Consider the following 22,944-nt stretch of genomic DNA (forward strand, 5'->3'; position numbering starts at 1 on the left):
TGCATTCTATCAATAGAGTATATTACATTATTTGATTTTTTAATATTAAAGGAATCTTGCAATGCTGGGATAAATATTCTGTCAGAAGATATAATTATCTTTATATGTTGCTGGATTCAGTCTGTTAGTATTTTGTTGAGGATATTTACCTCTGTAACTAAAAGAAATACTTATCCTTAATGTCTAGCTTTGGCATTAAGGCAATAATAACTCATAGAATAAACTAGCGAAAATACCTTTTTCTTTCTTTTTTTATGCAAGAGTTTGTGAAGAATTGGTATTAATTCTTTAAATATTTGATGGAATTTACCAGTGAAGCTGTCGGAGTGTCATGGCAGATAAACATTGAGGACAGATTTTTTTTTTTTAATTACTAATTCAATCTCTTGTTACAGGTCTATTCAGATTGTCTATTTCTTCTTAAATAAGAAGTTTGTGTCTTAATTGACATTTATTTGCTTCTCTTACTTGTGCTAAAATTTATCAGTTCAAAAAAAGCAAGTTTTTTAAACCAGTTGCCTTTATTACTTCTGTTTCATATTGTACTGAATGAGTAAAAATTACTATTTTGAAATCATAATACTACAGAATAAACTCAATATACAGTGACAGGAGAACAGAATTACAGTTTGATCTTCTCATCCACAGTTGTACCTCTAGGACTAGTCTTTTTAATTAGTAAAAAGATTTTCTGGTTCTCAGTTTCCTCATTTGCATAAGAGAAGGGTGGATTAAGTGACCTCCTATGGTGCAGTTTTCCCTAAAAATTCTGTTATTTTGTGAAATACCAGTCAATTTAAGAGAAAAATGAAGTAAAGATCTTACAATGTGAAAGCCATGGGAAAATAAGTATTTTTTTTAAAAAAGAAATAACCCTAAGGATGCTCCTCAATTGATGATTGAATAGTGTTTATGTTGCACGTTTACTGGGATATAAGTTGAAAAATATCATAAATAATGTATTTAGTACACGGAATCTACTGAATATTATGGACTAGCAACTCAGCACACTCCAGGGAACCAGGCATTCATCCTCATGGTTGTTTGGCGGACTGGGAGTGGAGGTTGCCTAGCACCAGGAGGGAATACTGTTCCACATATCTTCAGCCCAAGAAAAGAGCAAAATGCAAAATTGAAAAGTGGTTTCTGCTAAATGTATATTGTTCCATACCTTTTTAGAGTCAAAAAAAAAAAATGTAATTCAAAACCTTGTAAGTTGGAGACCAATGGTAGACAAATAAAACTAGTTGCCACTTCTGGGAAAGGATAATGAATTTCATGATCTTGTGATATCTAACAATGAATTTCAAATGGTTGGTCTACTTGAAACAAAGTTGGTTCCAAATAAGATTAAAAGTATACTTTCTTAAAATGTTTCATATATGAATTACGAATATTCATTCATGGAATATCATATGTCAGTCCCAGGTAATTAACTGGATATAAATATGTTAATATGAGTAATTCTTAAAAATAAATGAGTAAAACTTAACCAAGTTGTGCAAGGTACATGTACTGTTAAATTAGATCTATATAGATTAGAACACACAAAATTACTACAAAAATGAGGATTATAATTAGACACACATCAGAATTATATTTATACATGGAAAAAAATAAGGGGTATGTGAATGGGCCAGAGATAGACAATGAGATTAACGATTTCTAAAACTTGAATTCTTCTTAAATACATGTGGAACAAAAAGGACAATATTTCAACATTTAATAAATCTGTTATGTATCTTTGTGAGATTTTTTTGTAGTCTTTTAAATATCTTAACTTTTTGTAATGCTAACAATATAGGAAAAACTATGTGGTTTTTTTTTTTTTTTTTTTGGTACTGGGATTGAACTCAACCACTGAGCTACATTCCCAGTTCTATTTTGTATTTTATTTAGAGACAGGGTCTCACTGAGTTGCTTAGCACCTTGCTTTTGCTGAGGTTGGCTTTGAACTTGCGATCCTCCTGCCTCAGCCTCTCTAGCCACTGGGATTATAGGTGTGTGCCGCTATACCTGGACTATGTGATTTTTTTTTTTTAATGAAAAACTTCAGAAGTATGTAAAGATAAAAATAAAATACCTAACTCTCATGAAAATAAAAATGTATTTTTCACTTAATTGGTGATAGCTTTTATCAGGTTATAGTCTTAATACTCACCATTTGATGCTGTAAAATCAATAGCCACTGTGAAGTTGATTTGTGTTCTAGAATATAAATAAATGAGAATCATTAATAAGCAAATAAGTGCACAAAAGGAGTTTGTTTTCCATTTGTGTTATATTTTTTGGTATGATTAAGTTTCTTAAATGTTACTTTATGCAAATATATTACAATATACATTGGATAGCATTAGATAGACAGTTTTACAATATAAAATCTTGATAAAAATACCGTTGATAAAAATATATTCATACTACATACAATAAAAAAATTAAAGTCCTAGGAATAAAAATAACTTGTATTTTGGACCACAATAACTATGGGAATAGCTCACAGTGAAGAAGTCAAATTGCAAATATTTTCCAGTTTCGAATGCCAGTATTTATTAGTAATTTATATTAAGATCAAAATTATTTTGTAGTCATTATACTACACCTTAAAATAGTGCATTGCTAAAATCATTTCTAATGTCATTGCTTAAACTAATTTTCTTTCAGCAATTCTGATAGTAGGATTCTCTTCTATTTTCTTTAGAAATCAAGAACTCCAGGTACAAATTCATCTCTAATTGCAGTATTCCTCTATGTATATGTATGTATACTCATTCATCATAAATATGGAGATGTTAATGAGATCTGTCATATATTTTAAAAATTATCAGCCCAGGTGATTAACAAAACTATTTTATTGAATTAGTCAGATTTTTGTGTTTTTTACTATGTTAGCTTTTTTTTTTTTTTTTTCTCATTTAGAAACCAAACAGGTGGCATTCACCTAAAAAATTTACTCAGGAATATTTATGGCTCCTTCTGTTAAGTAATTTCATCTCTTTCTTACCAAAGAAGGCATCAAACACATAAATAATGATGATGATATGATTATTGTAATAACTATAATCATAGTTATTATAACTATAATCATTATTTTTATAATCATAAAAATAATTCCTATTAAAAAGGAAATCATTTGAAAAGATGATACTTGGACTATTGTTTAGCCAAAATTACTTTTGACACATTGAACAACCGATGCAATGCTTCAAAGTTTGGAAATGTTGGATAAATGATGATGATGATGGAATTTAAAAAATAATCTGGCTCAAGGTACCTTGTTCTCTTAGCAAAAAATTTGACAATATTTCCTTCTTTCTCCAAAAATTCAGAGTAAAGATTTAAATACTATTCAGGGATTTAATCAAATTCATTCATTCTTTTCCATAAACAATTGAAAAACCTTTTGTGGTTACATTTAACAAAAACTAATGTAGATTTCCTTTATATTCCCTTATATGATAATTTTTCTTTGAAGTGGAAATCAGGTTTGTAGTCTAACAATATAGGCTAACATGGAACAAAACACTAACCAATATGAACCAAAATGCATACGAACTTTCAAAAAAAGAATACAGTGAGACTTTTGGGAAAACATTTCAAAATTCCTTTGAAGGCTTGAAAAGAACAGTCCTCATCAGTACACTGCTTGGCCATGCAACTTCTTATGAACAAGTGACCATAAGTCAGGGTAGGATACTGTATCTTAGAAAGGATATGGTTTTTGAATTGGAAGGGACAGGGATTAAGTCCCAGCAACTCAGTTGGTGATCTCAGCCAACTTTGAAGGCAGGTTTCTGGCACACAGTAATAAAAAGAAAACTGAAAGATAACTACATAAAATATTATATGCAAAATATATTTAAGTGCATAATATATATATAATATATTTTATATGCACAATAATTTGATAAAGAACTATTGTCTTACTTTTACAGAATGAAAGTTTTGCTCATAAAACTTAGTATCGTCCCATGCCAATGGTAAAAACAAAATTATAAAATCCTATAATATGTTTATTATATATATATATATATATATAAAATATATTTAATTTTCAAGATATACATCTAAAAAACATAAACATAAATATACATATTACATATATAAAATGAATTTATTAAAAAAAGACAAAAGATAAGAAAAGAAAGGGATAGAAAGAGAAAGGAAGGCAGGCAGGTAGTCAGGCCAGCCTAAGGGGTACCACTAAGACCCAGGATACTTTAATACTAAATATAAAAGATTGATGCATTTAGCACTAAGGGTAAATAAGTCCATTTGGTAATCAGAGAGCAAGAGAGATATTCAAGAAGTAAAGCAGAGTGCTTGATGCATATTTGGTCGCTCAATAATTACAAAGTTTGATTAATTCTTTGTCTCATTATGCATGTCAGAAAGATTTTCTGCCCTTTATTGCTTTGAATCAGCAGCACTATTCAGATCAGAAGGGAAATGTGGCTCACAACAGAAAGCTTCTCCTCATGGTAGTGATGTTCCCTTAGCCTACTATAATACCACTGAATTTTTTTCCTTTAAAAAACTAAAGCTCAGCAATTATTTATTAAGCATCTTCCAATTGGCAAGCACTGTGCTGAGATGAAATGAAATAAAACAAATGAAGCGCCATCTTTGATCTCACAGATTTTACAATTTCAACTTTCTATTCTTAAAAACAATGACAAAAACATCCTGGCATTTTATCACTAATTGATTATCAATAGTATAACTAAAACTCAACTGCACATTTACTGTGAGTAACAGATTATCCATTTTCATGATTTCTGAGCATTTTCATTTCTACTACAATGTATAGTTATCATATTAAATACCATATTCTATATATTTAGAAAATATTAATTAATAAATGTTTTAAAGATGTTAGCAATATGACAACTTTAGGCTATAAGGCAGATTTCTCAAAAACAATGATTAATGATCTGTTATAAAAGCAAGCCCAGAAATACCACCAATAATCTTGTTATCCTTTTCATTCTCTAATATTGCTTGAAGTCTAATGTTAGAGGAAAAAAAAATCAATCACTTGTCAAAGTAAAAAATCTGAATTCACACAGATGACTCCTGATAGAATATTCATAAAAACAATCACATATAAATCCTTGAAACATTTTGCTTAGGAAGTGTTACTTTAGCTGTCATTTTATGTTTTAGAAACAGAAAAAGAAATGCAAGGTTTCAAGAATCCAAGATAGGAGCACCATATCCTAGAATATAAAAAAAGTTATGCCTGCCAAATAGCACAAGCTAGTACCAACATCTCATGAGACTTCCCAATGCATGTATCCTAGTACTGCAAAAATATATACTTGGAAAGTGTTCCTATTTTACTTTGCCACCTTTCCAAAACTGTGAATGACAGAAAAATTAAATGTCAAGATGGAAAGAATTTACTAGCACAGCAAGACCCACAGAAAACAAGAATGTATACACACACACGCACACACACACACACACACATACAGTACTATCATCTCAGAATTTTTTTATAGCTATTATTATGAATTAATTATTATGAACTAACAGTTGTGATGGGGGTATATAGAAACGCTGTTTTCATTGATTTCCAATTTCAAATCCTGTTGTACACACTGCACATTATGAATCCTAAAGATGGACTTCCCCCATCCTTATTTAATTCTGTCAAACAGATTCAATTCACCAGCTCGTGGAATCTAGAGCCCCCAAATACTGGGATGCCCACCCAACTCTAACATTCATATCAGGACTTTGCTTCTGCCTTGATTTGCCAACATGCAACCTAGTTTATACCTCAGTTCTGGGACCTGCTGTGGACTCCTAGGCCCCTTGCCTGTCACCCAGTCTGAGTGACCCTATTTCATCATGGGATGAATTTTATACCCTTTTTTGTCTTAACTTTTTCCTCTTTCTTAAAAGTAGTTGAAGTACTTTAATGATAGTACAGAGTTGCTAGATTCCAAACTTTCCTGCCTGTTCAAAATTCCTGCTTCCCATGCTCATAAACTATTCCCAGGAATACTGTCCTCAACAATGGAGATTTGCCTAAATGAGGGCAGGTTTTAAGATACAAATGTGAATTCCAATATAAACACTTCCAGCTATTGGTAATGTGTCTTTCAGAAAGCTAATTAACCTCTTTGCACCTCATTTGTAATAATAATAAAGAAAACTTCCTTGGGTTGTTGTTGATGGGACAAGAAAAACACCTGTGCATAGAAGGCATTGAAAAATTAATTAGTTATTATATCTAATATTGATGCAAGTGTTTTAGGACCTGAATTCAGCATACTTCCTTGAATGTAGAATGTACAGTGCTTAACAAATTTCTGGGTCTAACAGAGTTACAGGTTATTGCCTCAAATCTGATCCTTCCATGTCAGATTTTCTTTATTTCACACCAGCTTCTTTATTTCCCAACCTTCCCAACCCAAGACTGCACCATGAATGATCCATCTTTTTAAAAGGATCATCTGGATACCTCTTCAAACAAAATCCTACTACATGAAGTAATTATGAGCTTGGACCTCCTGCTTATTTCCTTTCTATCCTTCCAAACACTCTGGGTTTCAGAGGGATCATTGAAATATTAAAAGTAAGAACTAAAAAGAAACTAGAGGACAAGTGATGTAATTCCCCAATAGTTTATGCTAGTATTCTTGGTCCTTAGAGAATCTAGTTATCATAAATTAACAAAATGTTCTTTCTCCAGACTTTGGTGATTGATTTCAGTATGTTCTGAAGTACAACTTCACAAGGAGGCTAGCTCATCTTCAAGAACTCCAAGTCAAAAAGCTATGCAAGACTACTAATTTTTTTTTTCTAACCAGTACTTTAAAAGGATCTCATAAGTAACATACTCAAAATAAGCAAAAAAAAAAAATAACATCAAACCACAACATGTAACCACAATTAACATACACTATCCAGAATTCCATTTAAAATGCGCTGGGTGCTAGAGAGGAAATGGTACCTAGAAGATAGACAGTGAGATGTCAATCATATAGACTAGAGCTTGAGCTCTAGGATCACAACTAGCCAGAGAGTTGTGTCTCCCTGAAAAATTAACAACTGTCTGCACCACTGTTTTGAGAAACAGGTAATGGCTTTTTTGAAGAAGTCCACTAAATATTAGAAATAAAACTCTTAAGTACCTGCCCAAGACAAACACCCCTGCATGCTAGAGAATGAGGTCTTATGACATCTTCTCCTGGTTCATATGAATCACTGTTGGGTCAAAAGGGGCAAGGTCTCTTTACATTGTCATAAATTTATTTTTCATTAATCCTCTCTATAATTGTCAGTCAGTGGTTCAAGGTGAAGCAGTAAAACTCCCACCAATGCAGGAGTAAGAAATGCACTGTCTGCAGAGAAGTTAAAAGCAACCCATAATGCAATCTACTAAGGAGCAGTCTTCACTCAATATTAGCAATTCTAAGCAACGTCAAGTACCCCACTACTACCTGCCTTTGGTAAGCCACTATTGTTTTATTATTTCTCCTGTCACCAATCTTTCAATTGCCTACCAACGTGAAACTATTATAGAGGGCAAAGTCTACTGTCCATAATATAATAATTTAAATAAAAAAATTTTGTTCCTACAGAAGTTCTTATATTTAAAAAGTTCTATGTTTATAGCAGAAATAATTAGCCCATCATTAGTATGAAAAGATGCAAAGGGTAGCTCTAGTATTAGTAATAGGTCTGCAAAATTCCATTGCTATTACAGCACTCAGCTCCTTTAGACTTGGCTTTGGTTGGCTAAATGTGCAGACTAACCATGCAAAATTAACTATGAAACTGCATGCTACAAAATAAATTGTCAATATTTTGGCTACATTAGCACTATTTCCCTATGATGAAGCATGCATACAACTTTCTTTGACTTTGAATGGAATTCTCTGAAAGAGTTTTCTATAAAATGCATCATAAAGCACATAACTGGATACCCAAGCTTTTCTAAGCATGCATTTTAATGTACAAAAAATTAGAATACAACATTAACCCAAACAATGTTTATGAGATTCTTCTTAATGTTTATAAGACTTTTTAATATTCATAGAAGTTTCTTTTATAAGTCCTAGTTTAAATGAGTTTAGTTGAGATATGATAATTTTCTCTGTGAATTTTTATAGAAAGCAGAATGGCTTATTTTTATTAGATTTATCCCTGTTCAGCCTGCAGGATTTAGTTCTCTACTGATTTGATAAATGCAAAGCATTTGGGTGCCACAACAAGAAGCCCTATAAAAACAAAACAAAACAAAAAAATCACCACTAGACATGTATATTTAGTTTCCAAGTAAGAAATTGGATTAGGAAAAAACTTTATAGTGTTGCATGTTCAGGCAAAATGTGCTCCCTGAGGCAAAATATCCAATACAATACCATAAATTTTATTAAACTAAGGCAAATATTTTTATATCATTATTGTATTTGCTTTAAGTATTTTTAAAGAAAAAAATTCTTGTGGGGCTTGTTGATAAAAGCACTTACTGATATTCAACTTGCCTTTAAAATAAGCAATATCAAGAAACTCATTTCAGCCTTTAAAATGAGCTTATGATAAGTAGGTAGCTTTTTTTTCTTGCCCCCTAAGATATATTTTCACTTCTTTTAAATGGGATATTCATTTGTCTATAATTGTGGACAAGGTTTAGATTCAGATAAAGACTTGGGGTAGGGTGAACAGGAATGTCTGAAGTGAATGCCCATGAGTTATATCCTCCAACAATTTACACAAGAAAATTACTGATGTAGTAAATTTGAACACATTTTTTCTCTCAATATCTCTGATAATGAGGGCAATCAGCACTAACAATGTTATGATGAACATTGCTGAGATATGGTGAAACTTTAAACACATTGACATTTTTCCAAAGAAATCAGTCAAGTGTTAACCATATAGCATTTAATTCTCAAAACTGTCTATAAGATAGGCATTATTATTTTTATTTCTATTTGTCACTGACAAAAGGCAGATCTAAGATTTGAACTGTGCAATTTAACTCAAGTTCATGGCCATTACATGCACTGTCTCAACTACGAGTAACACCTTTTTTGCGACTGTTTTGATTATTCGCCAAATAGTTACCCCTTATCTAAATTCCTTCCTGGAAATTGCCCACCCAGTATCATCCATTATGTTCGTTCATGCTCCCTTCTGTTATGATGTGCATAAAGAAACAGTTCATGATTCTAATCTGATCTTGCCTTTCCTCTAAGGAACTATTAGCCAAGATATTAAGTACAGTTGAAATAATTTCTGGTAGAGGCAAAAAAAGGGAGGGCATATTTTTTCTTATCCTGGAAAACCTGGTCCATATGTTTTGTTTGGTGATGATTGTATGGAGCAGAGACAAAGGAAGGTCACAAGCTGATAAGGTCTGAATTATCACACTCTGTTTTAATTACACTGAGAGATTTGGGCAGAAAAAGGTAGAAAGTCATGCTTAAAATGATCGTCTAATTAATCCATATTTATTCAATGATTACCTTGAGTTCAGCCTTATAAAAATATTTAAAAATTGTGCCTCTATAAAGAGACAAACGTAAGAATGGAGAATTAAAATGACACCAAGGCAGGCTAGCACCCACTGACTATATGTGGGAAGGCCACGTATTATTATTCACTTGGGGTGGTTGGATGAGTTTGGGAATCTTCCCAATATGATAGCCTGCAGAACTCCAATTTTCTAACACACTCAATATTCTGATAAAAATGCAGACCAGGGTTTCAGGTTGACATGAAGTTTCAGTAGCTTCACAGGTTCTCAGTGTGCAACAGCATTTGTGATCTCTTTCCCTGCCTTCATCTGCCAGTCTGAGAGACATGAAAACTTCATGGGTATGTGTTCTTGAGTCATTTTGGTGGAGTGCAGATTCGGAAAGACCTGGGAGGCACAGAGGATTGAAGGGCAAGCTAACAAACTGAAATTTAAGATTTTGCCCTTAGATTCTTAGAGTGAGAGCTGTTGGGAATATGCAGATTTGTATTCTGTATAGGCAAATAGACCCATTTCACAAATAATAATAAAATAATGATGATGTTACTCAACAAAGTATTTTAGAACAATATATGATTTGGAATGAATATGACATTGTCCTCACTAATGAAAATTTAAAGTTTCAATGCCATGAATTAGGTTTTAGTAAATAAACATTTTTAGGAAATAAATACATTAGATGTTTAATATCTAAAATCATTTTAAATATATAAAGTGAAAAACCCTCATGTATCTATGTCTATATATAGAGAGATAGATATAGATATCTATATATCTTATTTATATATCTATATATGATATAAGTCAAAATAATGATTGCAAAGTCAATAATTCAGCGGAGACTAGCAGTTTTTGTTATTCTGAATTAGAACTCCTTTTAAATATTATTCTATTTAGAAAATAAAACATTTCAAGTCACAGAATGTATTCCATGATCCAGGAAAATCATGATAATGCTTAACCAAAAAAAAAAGTCTAAAAATTAGATTTTTATTTCAGAGAATATTTGCATAAAAACTGGATCTTGGCTAATTTAGAATGCATCTGTCTCATCTCCTCACCTGAGTCTATCACCCATCTACTGCAGCCAAACACAGTGTTTTAAATGGGTTGAGACAATAAATGAAAAATAACAAGCTACAACCATATTGATTGCACAAACAATCAAGGGTATATTTTCATGTAAATATCTATATCAATTAAGACGACAGCAAGGCAAGACCAGAATGTCTGATACCAGGAATTGGGCCTAAAAGGAAGCTCCTTCGAAAGGGAAAGATACTAAAGGACTATGAAAATAATTTTGTTTCATATTTAAATGCGCTCATTCTTAACTTTGCATAACTTATACCTGAATTCTGAGAAAACAAATAACTTGATGTTTTTATAATTTTCTATTTAATTTTTTGTGAGAACAAAAAAAGAGTTGAATTTTTAAAGTGAAATTTAAATATTTCTATGCATTTAATCCCAGTTATGACTATCAGCAACACTGCTACAGTCCACATCATGGTGAATCTTGAGGGGAAAGTAAATTCAAGAAAACATCAACTGACTTTATTTTGGTTGGAGCAGAGTTAGCTAGAATAAGTACCAATTTAATTATTATTATTCATATTTTATATGACGATTACCCATCCTTTTGAAGACCTTAAGCTTTCTTCATAAATTAAGATTCAACATAGGCAGAACTTAACATTCTGTCAGATGAGAAAAGTGACCCTAAATGATGAGTGTGACCCTAAATTGATGCTTCCCAGATCCAGAAACAAAACAATCCTTTTACCCAGCTATCCCATTCCTTGGTCTATACCCAAAGGAATTACAATCAGCATACTGTAGTAATGCAGCCACATCAATGTTTATAGAAGCTCAATCTACAATAGCTAAACTGTGGAACCAACCTAGATGCCCTTCAATAGATGAATGGATAAAGAAACTATAGTATAAATACACAATGGAATATTACTCAGCATTAAAAGAGAATACATTCATGACATTTACAGGTACATGGATGGAGTTGGAGGGTATCATGCTAAGCAAAGTAATCACAAAAAACCAAAGGCTGAATGTTCTCTCTGATCCATAATGGGGGGGGGTGGGGGAGGAGGAACTTTGATGGGACAAAGAGGAGGGAGAAGCATGGGGGCAGGAAAGATGGTGGAATGAGATGGACATTTTTACCCCAGGTATATGTATGACTGCACGTATGGTGTGATGCTACATCATGTACAACCAGAGAAATGTAAAGTTGGGCTGCAATTGCGTACAATCAATCAAATGCATTCTGCTGTCATATATACCTAATTAAAATTAATTAATTTAAAAAATTTAAAAATCCACAAAAATATAGGAAACACTGATTTTAAAAATTCTGATTCAATCTTAAAGCCATACTGAATTTTGTAATTTCTACTAATTGCTTTTGAAATATCATACCTATTTTGAAATGATAGGCACCTCTTCAAACAATTAATCTTGAGAATCCCACAAATCTTCAAATGTACTAATAAATATGACTCCAATGTGCTATCTTGGTTTTTTGGTTGATCACAGCCTGAAACACTTGCTGGTTTCATTGTTCCCCAGGTCCACAGAGGGTAAAAGGCAAGGTCAGATTGTTAGTTTTAGTCCCCAGATGCATGCTGAAGAGAACTGGCATCAAAACCAAGGCGTGAACCATAGGGTGGTATTGCTGAAGCCTTGCTCATCTAAGGAAAGCAGCTCCAAGCTGCCCTCCTGTTGATGTCCTCAGTTGAAAATACTGAAGTCCTTTGAAATGGAACTGAGGAAAGAGATAGTGGAGAAAAAGAGGCCTGAAAGCTGTGTGTTCAAAGACACAATGGGTTTAACATGGGACTTGGTAAACAGATCAAATTTATCTATTAAAATCGGCAAAATAAAAAAGGAGAGATGCTATTTAGGAAGGGTAAGAATATGATAAACACTCAAAAACAGATGTTAGGAACAAATTATTATAGCCTTTTAGCAATACCATTAAAAAATATATATATATACATATATATATATATATATATATATATATATATATATATATAAACATAAATATTATAAAATACATATACTATTTAGCCTACATTATTTCTAGGCAGTGACTCTAAAGACATGCTTAATGATGTGCACAAAATGCTATGCACCTGGAATTTAAAGTACAGTCTTGTTTATAATTTTAAAAATTGAATACAACTAAAATATGTGTCAGTAGGAAACTTTTAATCTAAATTATCTATAGCTATACAATTTGGATCTATTAAAATAAGGTGGATATATAAGCAGTGGCCTGGTAATAAATATGCACAATATACTTAATGAACAAAACATACAATGCAGGAAACTGTGCATATCCCACTGTTTTAAAAATATTGATAAGTGTTAGAAAATAAACAGGGAAGAATAAATATCAAGTCTCCAACGGTGAGTATTGTTAGGGTGTATGATTATGGGGAATTTTAATGTAACACTAAATGATTCTCACTTTACCTAACTTTTCTTTTTACCATTTTATCTTTTATCTTTACAGTGTGAAATAAAAAATATAGTATTTTAAAATTTGAAAGTCTTGATACTATGTCCTCCAATATCTTAATAAACATTAAAAAGATATAATAGAACTAAAGCATTCTGTAGTTTTAGAAAAAATTATTATAAAGCATATTAAATATCACTGAGGTGTTAAAAAGTTTCAGACTATTTTTTCCATTGCAAGAGACTGAACTGTCAGTTATGTCAGAAGACTTCTGTCAATAATATTTGATGTCATTCACAAAAGTCATTAGCCACTATTGATACTTTATTTTGACTGGTAGTAATTAGATGTCATCTATTAATTACACCAATACCAAAACATAAATGCAAGTAAATGATTTATTTATTGTAACTATTTTTGGAAAGAGAATATTATTGCTAGGCATGATGCCACCCAGCAGTAATGCCAGAAACTCAGGTGCCTAAGGTAGGAGGATTACAAATTCAAGGCTGGCCTGAGCAACTCAGCAAGATGCTGTCTCAAAATACAAAAGGACTGAGGGTGTTCTTCAGGGGTAAAGTGCCCTTGAGTTTAATCCCCAGTAACAACAAAAAAGAGAATATTACCAACATGAATATTGCTCATGAAAGAAAGGAAGAATGAGAAAGGGGAGAACAAAATGTGTGAAGCCCATGGAAAAGGGAAAGCTTCCTTCAGGCACTTATCTCAGGGCCTAGCATGTGATAAGTGGTCAGCAAATGTGAGCTATCAGATATGGAAATTATACTGTACAGTAAGCTGACAGTTTAGATTAAGCCTCTGCAAAAAATATAAAAAATAATTCCAAGGAAGATAGAATAAATAAGGGAACCGTTGGCTAGTTGGAAGATCTAGCTGAATTAATCATTTTGGAACATCGATTCACGTGAACCCCAGGAAAATGAAGTTTACATATATGAAATCATTTGCCTATTATGTAAAATGAGGAATGTCATAATAGACTAGATCTCCTCACTAGATCACTAATAAAAATCAGAAGTTCTGTGCGCAGTTACTTATAACAAGGTCTTCAGAACAAAGACACATAAGGTCACACAATAAAATAATTATTACTGCTGTTGATTTGGATTCTACTGTCAGAGAGATGATATATTTATAGCTCTTTGTTTTATTTTGGATACTACAGTGATGAATGATATGTAAATGTATAATTGTAACATCTTTAAAAAACATTATATACATTTATTAAACATACTTCCATAAACAATATTTTCCATGTTATTTTAAGATACTTCTTTAAAAAAGTCAACCAATTCACAGAAATAATTCATAAATTTTAAATACTTTTATTATAGTATCATTTTAATGTTTGTTTCATTATTATTGTTGTTAATTTCTTCCTTTGTCTAATTTATACTTTTAAATTTGTAATAAATATGTGTATATACAAGAAAAGCACAGTATCTATTGAGTTCAGTGCATCCCTGGACATCTTGGAAAATGTCTTCTAGATTCTACATGAACTAATATAAGTCCAGTTGGATTAACTATCTAGTGAAATTCAAGCTCTGTTTCCCCCAGGTCCATTTATAAATCAAAAATGGGTTCTTAGAGAGGACTCAGGGAGTCAGGATTGGAGCCTAGCGTAGCAGAGTGGGTGGACCTATTAAGTTGGGGCTCCACAAGCATACTGCCTCCTGGCACATCCTCCAGTACAGGCAGCGCTGGAAGCAGGAAGTATGGAAACAATGAATTGTGGAGGTCAGAAGCCACAGAACACAGAACACTGTGTGAGTCTTTCAAGACCATCATTGTTGTATGTAGTGTGGAAACCCATTTGCTCTGATTAGCTATGAGGATTTTCAAAAGGAGAATATGAACAACCAATAAAAGTGATCTATTGGAAATAATTTAGGAAATATTTTTATTGATAGACTCACACCAAAATATTTCTAGATGTGTGCACTGCTGACAAAAAACACTAGTATTTTTTTATACACACACACACACACACACACACACACACACACATATTTCAAAGATTCGCGAAGGAAAACAAGAAATAAATACCAAAAGGAATATAACATTTCAAAACTTAAATTCATTATTTCAATATGCAAAATATAACCAGATATATGAAGCACTTTGTTTATAAAGAGCATGGTAAAGTATATCTGTTGTCTTACTTTTTCTTCTTTACCATCTATTATCTATAGCTACTAATGAATTTATCTATAGAGGAATAAAATCTATAGTAACAAACTCAGCTTACTATCTTTCCATCCTCTAATGATAAAAAATATGCACAGATGTTGGAATACATGGGCAACCTTTTTTTAAAAAAAAATTGGTACTTTAAACTTTATAGAAACCACCATCACAGATTCAGGGGACAGACTGGAAGATATCCATATATAGACCGTAATTCCCATTTATGCACGCATTGGTTTTTGCTTGGTTTCTTAACAAAGAGTAAAAAGGAACCAGCTCTCTGTTTTCTGGGTATTTATCTTTGCTTCTTTGGTCCCTCATTCCCTTACTGTTTTCTTTGGCCCAATGACATTCTATCAATAAATAAGTATTGAAGAAAATTGCTGACATAGTTAGGAAAAGGTTTACAGAAGTGATGTCTCTGGCTGTTATTCATCATGACTTTACTAAACAGTCAAATCTACCTTACCAATTTTGTACATTATAAATATAAAATAAAAGCAAATAAACATGTGAATATTTTGTATTGTGAAAAAAAAATGAAAGCTTTTTGAAAAAATATTTTTAGGAATACTCAGGTAACAAAAAAAAAAAAAAAAGAAAAAGAAAAGAAAAACCTAGGTTCAAAATGGAAGAAAATTATTTACCAAAAATTATAAGACATTACTAATGTGGGATCTATCTGAATTTAGGAAAATTTAAAAATGGTTACAACAATGGTTCTTTTTTTTTTTGAGAATTCTTTAATATTTATTTTTAGTTTTTTTCAGTGGACACAACATCATCAATTGTTTTTTTTTAAGGAAATATATTCTTGTCTGGGAGCTAACAAAACAACTAAATGACTATTCATAATTATAATGCATGTCTGCATTATGATTTTATGACAAGGTACATTCCTTTAATATTCTGAAGTTAGCATATGCATTTAAATAAAGCCCTCAAGCTGCTCTGCTATTCTAAAAGAAATAAAAAGTACAACTAAAAAGTCCTGTGTTAGGCAAGTAAAAATATTATATGTAAGTGTACATAATAGTTTTATCTACAACTATTGATGGCATAACAAACTATTTTTCTTGATTAGAGAAAAGTTACATTTTGTACCAGAAGTAATAGTTCTTGGGAATGTACATTTTTCTGTGTAGGTTTAAAACAAAAATATAGTAGGTCTGCATCAAAATGTACAAACTTGCCCCCATGCCTGGTGGTAGCACTTGCTACACACTTTCAAAGAAATGCTAAAACAATGAAATAATTTGAAAGAATGACTTACCCTCCCTTAATATAGTCAAGGAATGAAACTTCGGTTTCTACCAAGAAAGAAAGTAAAGTTACCTTAAAAAAGAGAGCGAGAGACAGAATTACCTGTTAGTGCTAATTATAACCCCAAATGGACTTTTTTTTCTAACTGTTAAAAATAATATTTCCTAGCGTTTCAAAAATCACTAAAGATATTATTCTTTATTAAAATCTGCTAGGACTGATTGTTCGTACATTTTAAATTATCAGAAGGAAAGGGATAAAAATATTAAATTAACTTCTTCCTATGATCAGTTTACTTTCTTTGAAGAACAGCATGAAACTTATCCACAAGGACACTGTGTTATTTCCATTTTAGATAAAAGGAAAGATGAAAGGGTATTGGAAAATGGTTAAAACCAAAAAAACTGGAATCAGTAAGCTATGCTACACCAGAAGAGATGTGTCTTTTTGTCATGGTTTTATAATAAGTCCACCTAATATTTTAAGTGTCTTGGTTTATAAAAATCTTTGAAAGGAAACTTGAAGAAAACAGATTTTGCTTCTTTGAGAGTCAATCAATCTTAGAAAAGAATCTTCAGGACATTTTTTTTTTTCTCAAAATAGGAGGACATTGGATTTTCACAATTTTCAGATACTTTCATCTTTGCCCACTCCTAGGCTGAGTTAGAAGGGCATTCCAAAGAGAATGTACTACAAATGGACACCTTCATAACCCATAAAATGAATCCTAATAGTTACGTGTAGCCTATAAAAAAGACTATTTCTTACAACCAATTAAAATTTTTCAGGTCTGCCTGATTCTCCAGTCTGATTCCACTGGTCAAAGAGTTCAGAAGAAACTTCAGTTTCCCTCTGGAACCTTACTAACTCCAAGAAAGGAGGCAGGAAACCAAGTCACTAACTTTCATGAGGAATTATACATTACAGTCACTCCAACAAGAAAGTAAATTTTTTGCTGTAGTCCTTCATATTAAAATCAGAGGTAAAACAAACTCAGTGCTTTAGTTGCTTTTATTCCAATTAAAAACATCATATATAATTCATTAATCTGAATCCTTAATGAATAACATAAAATTTGACTTACAGTTCCAGAATTAATGTATTTTTTCTTTTTTCCTTTCTTTTTGGGATTCACCACCTTAAAAAGCAAATAAACAATTAAAGTGTTAGATTTTATACTGAAATTTTTTAAAAAGATGGAGTTGACCATGTTGCTTCACTTCCTGTCCAAGTTTTCATGTATAAGTACCTTCAGGAGGATTCCTAGACAGTTATTTGGTGAAAACATCTTGGCAAATCTACTACGATCATCTTTTCATCTTTTAAAACACAGTCTTTGTTGGTAATATTCTTCTCAATCATTTTATGTATTGATTACCTATAACCATCTGAATCTTCTATATTTGAGAGAGACTTTTAATATATAAGGTCCTAAAAAATGTTGATTGCTTTGTAGAAAAATCATAGATTGCTAAAAGAAAAGTATATTGGAGAGGCATAACTTTTACATCCTAGATTAAATACACTAACATAGAAATCAGGCAAAGCATGAATATTTAAGGAATCTATCAACCTAACTATTGTTTTATAGCACTAGAAATTTCCACCAGATACCATTATTGGTACATAATAATTGGTAAGGGTCTGGTTTAAGAACATAAGGTTGAATTTTTTATTAATAGTTCAATCGGGGAAATATTGCATTCCTGTACCCCACAAGACACTAGGGAATATAAAAATGAGGAGGACCTGTCAATCAAATAGGGGAAATTAAATACATAAGTGCCTTAAGAGAGGATCCTTCAGTTTTTCTCAGTCCAAAATATGGAGAAAACCTTTGACAGGGAAAGAAAGGTGAAAGAATTTATGAATAAATGTTATTTGAACTAGTATATATTTTAATAGGGCTCTAATAGAAAACAAATTGACAAATACAATGTTAAAAAGAGGAAAAAGAGGGTATACACAAAGAGACTAAAAGATGAGCAGAAGCCACATTAAAATCCTCAGTAGGAAGCTAGAGAGTTTGTGTATTATTCAATTAATATTTAAATGGGAGAATGATATAACTGATCCTCAGTATAGAGTTCTAAGAACAGAAAGTGGAGGCAACAGTTAGGGCCCTATTTTAAATCATCTACCCAAGAAGTAATGTTGCATTAAATAAGTTAGTACCATTGAGAATAGTTCACAGGAAAAATCTGGGACATAGAATAAGCTGGATTTAGTAGGTATAGGTAGAAATCACAAAATACAAATTGACTCATCCATTCATTCAATGTATAATTTTCAATATTTGCAGAACCCTTACCAAGCATATTTTATATGCAAAAAAACATACAATGACTAAGATATAGGACACCATCAGCAAAATGACACGTTTTTCAGATTAAGTAAATGTCTTGAAGGTAACAGCATTAACTATGTAGAAGGTTATTTCAGTGGTAGAAGGGTCAGGTTTGACCTTGAAGTTTGAGGAATTTCTCAAAATTGTTTGAGGAGCATAGTACTGAAAAATACATGAGAAACCATGGAATAACATGAAATCAATCAAAAGATAAGAAATAAATTTGATGATTTAATTTTTTGAAAATTTGTGTGTTGTCATTTTGTGATCTAAAATCAACCATCTAGCATTAGCATTTTTCCTGAATCTTTGGACTGAATTTTCAGTAAAATTTCAAAAGCATTTTTCAAAAAAAAATTTTACTAATCTCTTTGGCTTCCAAGATATCATTAACTAGAGTCCAGAGGAATTATCTTAGATTATTCAATTTTGTGATTAATTTACATGAGAATTTGTCATTTAGTCCCTTAGGACAATTTTAACTACCAAAAACAAAGCACCTTCTGTAATAGCGATAACAATGTTATTTATATAACATGTAAATATAATAGCATTATTATTTTTAACACTAAAAAATGGATTAGGGAAATACTTTCAGAATTGTGAAATAAGAATCTCAGAAAATATCCTCCTCCATAAGGGCAAATGAGGACACTAGAAAAAAAATGTCAAAATCATTTTTTCCCCCAAGAATCTGAAAAAACTCAAAAGCATGCACCAATCTTAGGGGTCAATCATTTAAGGAAAAAAAGGATGAGTCTCACTTTGTGGCATTTTAACTTTTCCTATTCCAATCTCATTTGCCTTAACTCCGTGGCACTGAAAATAAGCCAACCTTGCAACCATAGTAGCTGTGTAAATACAAGTCTAAAAGCCACTGAAGGGGAGAGAATGGGTATGGAGTTTACTAAAAAGTATCATTTTCAGAGAACTGTCATTAACTGACTTACTCAAAAGCTCCTGGAAAAGACCCAATTAATAATCTTGACCCCACTTGAAGTTTGATCAATGGGAAAAGCCCTGTCTTCTGAGCACTTACTGGAAATAGTCAGAGGCAACTGTGTAACAGCAGGTCCACCAGAGGGGATGAAACAAGTTTGGGCAAATAAAAGCCTGATGCAAAAATCAAAAAGAAGATCTGGGAAATGAATGAGATGTTTATAGAGGGTTTTAAAAGTTCTAGTGTACTGCTGGGGATGGAGAAGACCATGTGCTTATGAAGGGGTATGCATATGCCTAGGAAGGAACTCAGGAAGCCCCAGTCCCTAAGCTCTGGCTGACCTTTCAAGTCCTTACCCAAAATGCATATGAAAGCTAAGGCAGAGTTGGACATCGCTGGAGCACATAAGGAGCAGCCAATGCACACAAATTCTAGTCTGGGAAATGTGGGTGCTATGCTTTGAATATATTCCTTCTAAAATTCAGGTTTTGCCAAAGTGCTAGTATTAATCAGTGAGGTCTTTTGATCAGGCCATAAGAGCTACTCCTTTGTGAATGGAATTAGATGCCCTTATACAGGGATATGACAGAGAGAGAGAGCTGTTTGTTTTCTTTCTATTTTCCACCATGCTGAAGATACAACGAGAAAGCTCTCAACAGATGCTGGCACCTGTTTCCCCAACTGTGAAAGTTAAATTTCTGTTCTTTTTAAATTTAATTAGGCTTTTTGGACAGAGACAGTTGTTGAAGCTAACATGTGAAAAATAATTTTCAGGTGTTCTTTTATAGTAGCATAAAATAGACAGGAACCTGATTTGAACTGTAGTGTTACTACAATTTATTATTTAAGATTTCTGGCATTCAATAACAAATAAGACATCCAAAGAAATAGGAACTTACATACCACATAGGAAAAAATATTTCAATATAAATTGTCTTGGTACTCTCAAATAAAGAATTTAGTAAATAGACTTTAAATCAGCTATTATGCATGTATTTGAAGAATTAAGGAATTGAATTGAAGTGTGAAACAATGTCTCACCTAAGAAAACAGGTAAACTGAGATTTTAACACAGTACCAAATAGAAATTCTCAACTAAAAAAAAATAACTATAATGACAAATTCACTAGAGGGGTTCAATAGAATATTTGAGATGGAAGAAAAAGTAATCAGTGACCTAAAAAGTTGGTCAATTGAGATTTTTGAATTTGAAAATCAGGGTGAAAAAAAAATAAACGGTTTAAGAGACCTATGAGACACCATCAAGAAAACCAACATATACATGCTGAAATACCAAAAAGAGATCAGAGAAAGAAAAGGGAAGAAAGAACACTAGAAGAAATAATGGATAAAAATTGTCTTGGTTGCCTCCAAGAAAAGGGGTGCAAAAAGTGAAGTGTCTAATATATTGTTTCAAGGTTGTTCAAAGAAATCCTAAAACTAGTGATTTGTAATACACATTAGCTCCCCACTTCAAGTTCTTTCAGACTGATGTCTTGTACTGATGTCATACAAAGTAAGACAACATTTGTATTTGAAGCAAAGGCCCCAAGTTCTTACAAGGTATTTAATTTAAAAAAAAAAAAAAAACACTATTAGCCATTGTTGTCATTTCCTCAGATGTGGTACCAGTCTTCTCCTTTAGTAAGCTCTGTTGAACAAGAGAAAGTGGGGCCTGGGGCTGGGGTTGTGGCTCAGCGGTAGAGCACTCGCCTAGCATGTTCCAGACCCTGAGTTCGATCCTCAACACCACATATAAATAAATAAAATAAAGGTACTGTGTCCAACTACAACTAAAAAAATAAATAAATATTAAAAAGAAAGAAAGAAAGTGAGGTCTAGTTGCAACCAAAAATGAGAAGTTTATTTATCTCTTCAGTGCTACATGGGGACTAGCCAGAACTGGTATGGGGGTATGTTCCTCCTCAGCCCTGAAGCTGGGCAGGGAGAACAGGCACTTGCTTACTCACACACTGTCATTGCCGGTTTAGGGTCAATATTCTTTTCTTCTAAGACCCAGGTAGAAGAGATTGATTTATTTCTTTATCTTTGTTTTTTACTGAAAAGCTTTTTTGGGCTGAATCTGGCCCTTCTGTAGTAACCATATAGTTCACTAAGTATACTACTCTTTTGAGCATATATAAAATTATACCAAACATACTTTAATTGTTTGCCTCTCCCATTACACACTGAAATTTTTGTTCATAGAGCAAGGAGTATAGATGCCAACACTTAGTAAAATATCTTTTTATAATTAAATAAACAAATCAATAAATGATGTATGAATGAAATACAACTATTTTAGCCCAGGAAGTAGCTTTTAATTTTAGAATATTCTGCTACTATAAAAATGGTAAATTTTAGTGTCAACGTAATAGGGGAGACAACTGTCATTGGTTAAATATTGAGATATTTTCTTTTGCTATTCATATACATTTTTAAAAAACCAACTATCCATATACATTAAATTTAAAAATTGAACAACAATAATACAACTAAAAGATGAACAGTACTAAACCATTCCATATGCTCAATACAAATCTGATGATTAAATGGCAAGGAACTTTATAACAGAAATAACTATAGTGTGTTTACTTTAATAACTTGGATTTTTGGAAAGACTACATATTCCCTATCATTCTTTCAGTCTCCACCTAAACAACAGGGAAGGTGCTCATATCATAGTTTTTCTTATAATACTATGCTGACACTAGTAAAATGAATTTTTTTATTAGGATATGAGTGAAGACATCAGTATTAAAACAAAATGCAGAGGCTTAAGCTTAAGGAAAAATTAACTTATATCCATATTGACTTTTGTTAGGTAAGAAAGAGATTTATAAGCAAGAATTAAAAATCTCTCAAAACAGACTTAAAAGATCACATGGCTTGAAGAGAAGTAACATCATTTGATCTGAGAAATAAGACAGCTCAATAATTCACATATATACAATATCATAAAGATATATTTACATATAAACATTTAAACTTATATATACATTTACATACGTGTATGTGTGTGTAAACTTAGTTAACTCTTGCAATTACCCTTCACAAATTCCATACTTTTAAAGCACAAATTTACTTATTGTAGAAGAAACAGTAGTAAAACAAAGTGTCTCTTACCTCATATACATTGAATTGTGATTGCCCTCTTGAAAGTTCCCTATAGCTCGTTGTAAATTCTCCAATAAAATCATGAC

The 22,944-nt window shown here is 32.0% G+C and overlaps 1 protein-coding gene across 1 annotated transcript in view; it reads right to left on the bottom strand.

Moving 5' to 3' along the window:
* The window catches only part of Cpne8 (copine 8), a 198,158-nt gene that overhangs the window by 39,514 nt on the left and 135,700 nt on the right, over positions 1–22,944 (bottom strand). Inside the window, exons 11-14 of the mRNA XM_076852766.1 lie at positions 22,868–22,943; positions 17,539–17,592; positions 16,465–16,526; positions 2,162–2,208 (exon numbers count right to left, since the gene is read on the bottom strand). Of these exons, the coding sequence (XP_076708881.1) occupies positions 2,162–2,208; positions 16,465–16,526; positions 17,539–17,592; positions 22,868–22,943 (239 nt within the window). The remainder of the gene's footprint in view (positions 1–2,161; positions 2,209–16,464; positions 16,527–17,538; positions 17,593–22,867; position 22,944) is intronic.

Source organism: Callospermophilus lateralis, chromosome 4 (assembly GCF_048772815.1).
Source record: "Callospermophilus lateralis isolate mCalLat2 chromosome 4, mCalLat2.hap1, whole genome shotgun sequence".
Classification (NCBI taxonomy): Eukaryota; Metazoa; Chordata; class Mammalia; order Rodentia; family Sciuridae; genus Callospermophilus; species Callospermophilus lateralis.